The sequence below is a fragment of the Plectropomus leopardus genome, unplaced genomic scaffold, assembly GCF_008729295.1.
Source record: "Plectropomus leopardus isolate mb unplaced genomic scaffold, YSFRI_Pleo_2.0 unplaced_scaffold29178, whole genome shotgun sequence".
Classification (NCBI taxonomy): domain Eukaryota; kingdom Metazoa; phylum Chordata; class Actinopteri; order Perciformes; family Serranidae; genus Plectropomus; species Plectropomus leopardus.
The window spans coordinates 1-5,239 of record NW_024631799.1 but is presented as its reverse complement, the minus strand read 5'-3'; the positions used below and the strand labels follow the sequence as shown (position 1 = coordinate 5,239).

The following is a 5,239-nucleotide window of genomic DNA, read 5'->3' as shown; positions in this document are numbered from 1 at the left end:
GTCGTATCTGTGTCCTCTGTCGGGGGTGTGGGGGATCCTCCTCTGGCTCTTTTTTTGATCAACAAGCTCTATTCTGATGCTTTTTTATGCACTCTGACACCTTATAGAGACTAAAAGCACAAAGATAATTTCCTGTGTGAATCACTTTTTTTTGTGAATTACAAAATGTTTGGGGGCCACCCGGCACCCTGTCAGGGGCCAGAATTAGCCTGCAGGCCGTAAGTTGAGTATCACTGCTATAGTGCATAAAAAGGCAGAAAACTGAGCCTGTTTATTAGCGTATGTGCCCAAAGAATAACTCATATTACCCACCAACATCTCACTGCCCGCCATTCAAAGCAGACCAGGACCCGGAGGAGGCCTGCGTGGTAACATGAGGCAGGAGGAGGCCCTACACTAGGAGCAGCCTGGGGGCCCAAACCTTTGTGTAATTAAAGCTTCAAACCACAAAACACAGGCACAGACTGACGGGGGACAGAAGAATGTGAGAAATGTGTCCTCGTTTTAACAGAAGGTGAAACAGATCGACACACCGCAGCCGAAACACACATTCATCCAACACTGAGGCGGCTTTTATTTCACGGCTGCATCAGGCCGTTCATCGTGTTTCGTCCTCCCGCTGTGCAGTTTGTCACAGTGACTTACTGCTATTTTATGTGAGTATTTCCATTTTCTGCGACTGTAAACTTCTTCTCCAGCACATCTCAGAGGTAAATGCTGCATTTCTGCAGCACCATTTCACAAGCGTTCACAATAAACTCATTAGAGTCAGAAGTTTCCGACTGCTTTCTATCACGTTTCCACACACAGAAAATGTCCACATATCATCCATCATCAGGACATCGTGTTCTCCAGCCCCTCCTGCCTCTGCATCACCGATTGTTAGAGAAGGGAAACACGTGGAGGGAGGGACAGAAAACAAAGAGACGAAGAAGCTAACAGAGAGAAACAGAGCATTGACAGAGACATGCAACACGACCAGAGACAGATCTGTCTGTCCGATACTCAGTAATGATCACACCCTTCACCAGTTTAACCCTTTAAAAAATCAATTCTCCTCTGCTGTTTTTAGATGCCTTCAAGAGTATTTAAACCCTAAACTCATTTTTGTGGGGGGGGGGGGACTAGAAAAGAGGCTAAGAGTAAGTTGGCAAAAAATGTTTCACAATTTGCAGAAAATAAATAGATTTGGGGAAAAAAATTAACTAGGGAAACAATTAGAATTATTATTTATTACAGAATTATTTCAAGCACTTTTTCCGGGTACTTAATATTACTATTAGTATTATTATTATTATTATAAATATTGGTAAATTAATTAATTTGCTATTGCTATTGCAGCCACCGCACTCGCCGTCATTATTTCCAATCCAAGGCCACGCAGGCGTGTTATAGAGCATGATGTTGAGCTGATAGTCCACATTTTCACAGAGGAATTGTGGATTCAAAACTTTCTCAGAGTTATGTGATGCAATAACAGCTCTTGCAGCTCCTGCTGCATCATGAGGGAGCCAGTTCCTACTGACAAGCACATAGACACAGCATCATGTGACCTGAATCACCTGAAATACCACCTCATGCAAACCTAAAAACTTTTATTTTTACAGTTTTTTTCTAAATTGCCGTGTTTCCATGAGGCGTTTTTTATGTGCTATTTCAGTTTGCAGGTTGATGGAAACCTGCCTACTGATATGAAGCGTTTCAATTGTGTAAATGTATTTGTGGTTTGCTGAAACGTACAATGTAAACATTTTCTTCTACTTTCAGGTTCTTCTGTGGCCGAGTCACGATCAGCCTCAGCAGAGAAACTAAAAGAAACTCAAAATAACACAGACGAAGAGCAGGAGTGACGGCGCCGTACCTCTGCTGCTCCAGAGACTCCAGGTAAAGGTAAGCAGAGCCCATGAAGTCGTCCTGAAGGCCGAAGTCGTAGTCAAACACCTGCAGAGCAGCAACAAACAAATCTCCACTGACTGCCTTCATCAATAATTCACGTGGAAAAGCTCCGTGCACGAGAGCGTGTGTCTGAGTCTTTACCTTCACATACAGAGGATCGCTCAGACAATCCATGATCAACGTGGTTTTCTCGTCCCACACCGGGTTCAGGTTTTTGTGGATGGTTTTGCTCCTGAACACCTCTTTACCAGCAAGCTTGAACTTCACATAAGGATCACTGCTGCCTGCAAACACAAACGAAGCTGTCACAGATCCCCAAAAACAGCAGCAGAAAGAAAAGAGTTCATAATCGAAGCATACCTCCTCTGTCCCTGACGGCCAGGTTGTGTCCTCTCTTCAGCTCGATCTCCAGCTTGTACATCCCCGAGCCGGGGACGCCTCGCTCAGACGTGACCCCCGAGGAGCACGGAGCAGCCATTCCCTGTCAGGAGACATTCATGCATTCGTTTAAATCTGCACAATCTGCCGCCGTACAAACCACACGCTCAAAATAAACTCACCGACGTCTCAAAGAGAAACAAAAGCCGCTACGAGCGGGTGCTGAAGCTTAGCCTTCACTTCCTCAACTGTTTCTGCATCAACACTGCTAACATTGACAGCAGTGTCTAATTCGGCTCAGTAACCCGTCCCAGGGGTGACCACTAACAGGAAATTACACGAGAGTAGCTTCCTCCCATTGAGCTGATTTTTTTTCCATTTTTGTATAACGCTCACGTTCGCAGCAGCAGCATCTCGCCTGCTGTAGTAATGCAGAACCCGAGCGGAGCCCAACACTGATGATGCAAACGAGGACAAACGCTTCTGTGAACACTTTCCAAACATTTACAAAGTGGTTGCAACAGGTTTAACTCTCCAGCCTCCACCTCCCTCTTTTATAACTTCAAGTAGAAACGTAAACTTCAAACAACAAAGAGATGGCAAACAATCACAAAAGCACACAAAACGACCCCAAAGAGACGCAAAACAACCACAAAGAGACAAAAATCAAATACAAAGAGACACAAAACAGCCACAATGTGATGCAAAATGACTCCAAAGACATGAAAAACAACTACAAAGAGACACAAAATGACAGCAAAGACATGAAAAACAACTACAAAGAGACACAAAATGACAGCAAAGAGGTGCAGAATTACTACAAAGAGACACATCGGCCTACGAAGAGAAGAAAGACATGCAGAAGGACCTCAGAGATACAAGACAACTACAAAGAGATAGAAAATCAAACAAAATGCATGCAAAACTGCAAAGAGATGAAGAATGTCCAAAAAGAAATGCAAAACAAATACAAAGAAATGCAAAGTTTCAAAACAATCACACAGAGATGCAAAACTACTGAAAGAAGTAAAACAACTAAAAGGATGCAAAATACCCCAAAAATGCAAAATGACCAAAAGAGATGCAAAACAACTACAAAGAGATGCAAAATAACTAAATGTAATTTTAAATAAGCTGCACTAAAAACACTAAAAAAAGAGATGCAAAACAGCTACAGAGACACAAAACATCTACAATGACCCAAATACCAACAAAAAAAGGAAGTTTCTAAACTGCTGTGATTATTTAAGTTTTAGATTAAAGTTTATAAGAAGTTGGTCTTCATTCGTGAGTCCCCCTCCAATGAGAATACGCCCCCCGAGTGTCTGTAAGCAGCAGAGTTAGTCAAACATTCAGATCGCCATACATCACTCTTAGAGCCGGAGAACAGCTCTGCAGGGGCCGCTGCATCCTGTCAACACACACTTATCCACTTACAGAGAAACTCTGATCAATACCTGTATTATGTAATAATACGTGGACACTTATGCAGCTGTGGGATATGAAAATGGGCTTCGGTTGAGTGTGTTTTACTGTTCAGATGTCCAGAGACCACTTGGATGCTTTTAAAATATGTCTGGGTCAATGCGCTGAGCAACACAGGAGGAATCTGCAGCAGGAGGCCGTAAAAAGTTTTAAATTTCACATTATTTCTCTGCAATAGTAACTTGTTATTTTGGATTCAGGACATTTTCAATCAATCACACTCACTTTATTAATGATGTTTTGGTTCTCAGATCGACATAAGGTAAAGCTAATGTTTTATTCATGCCTATTTTCATTAGGGTTTTCCTTGATGAGGGTTTGGAAACCAAAACAGCTGCTTTAATAATATTATCGTGATTGACAGGGTGCAGAATTTTAAATTTAAAAAAAAAACCTCAAACTCAAGGTGTACTTAAGAATGAGACAGATGGAGGACCACAGCGACCTTGATCTTTGACCACCAAAATCTAATGTGTCCATCTTTGAGTCCAAGTGGGCCTTTGTGTCAAATTCAAAGAAATCCCCGAAAGGTGTTCTTAAGATATCCTATTCACAAGAATGACACAGACAATGTCACAGTGACCTTGACTTTCAAACCAAGACCGCCAAAATCTAATTAGTTCATCGTTGAGTCCTAGTGGATGTTTGTGCCAAATTTAAAGAAATTCTGTCACGGCGGTCTAGAGATATCGCTAAAACAATAATGGGACAGACGAGGTCACAATGACCTTGACCTTTGCCCACAAAAATCTAATCACATGATCATTAAGTCACAATAGCTGTTTGTGCTTAATTTGAAGAAAAATTTCACAAGGATGGACAAAAAACCTGAAACCTTAAAAAAAGTTTAAATTTTCAGGTTGCACTCACAGGTTACATTTCTGTCTGTATAACTTTATAACTTAATAACATTTATTATTAACTTCTGCTCCTGTTTAAGACTACAAGCAAACTTGCAGTGGCAGAAATATTCAAATACTTTACAAGTACAACGAGATCTTAATATTTCTGCTACAAATAAATTTAACAAAAGAACACAGAGTACCACCACCTTCAGCAGCAACCTATCAGCTCCTCCCTGCTGGCTCAAACAACAGAAATCAGATGCACACATTATGAAACACACACTCGTTTCCTGCGGCTCTGAAAACTTTTCAAGTGTGCCAAATTCTCTGCTCTGGCATTTTGCAAGCGGCGGAAATTCCAGCGGGCAGCGAGTGAAAACAGGGTAATAAAATAAGTGCGACCATCCTGTGTAACACGAGGAGGCGGTGAGTGGCTGCGCGGAGGTTTGGATGGAGGAGGAGGAGCTCCGCTCAAACGCTCTGATGGAACAAGTGGGGTAAGTCCAGTTCAGACGTGATGATGTTAAATAAGGAGATAAAGTCAGAGGAAGGAGGTGAACCAGGTCAACTTTACATAACTGAAAACACCCGCGTATTCTGTTATTTATTATACTGGATTTATTTTACTATATAAT

General features: G+C 41.8%; 1 protein-coding gene across 1 annotated transcript; it reads right to left on the bottom strand.

The window, feature by feature from the left end:
* Positions 1–1,861: 1,861 nt before the first annotated feature.
* Positions 1,862–2,518, bottom strand: LOC121938328 (multiple C2 and transmembrane domain-containing protein 1-like; the record flags this gene model as incomplete). The annotated part of the gene is made up of 4 exons (XM_042481592.1): positions 2,457–2,518; positions 2,257–2,377; positions 2,038–2,180; positions 1,862–1,941 (listed from the first exon to the last, which is right to left on the bottom strand). Coding segments are annotated over exons 2-4 (341 nt in total), but the record flags the coding sequence as incomplete, so codon positions are not given.
* Between the last annotated feature and the right edge of the window lie 2,721 nt (positions 2,519–5,239).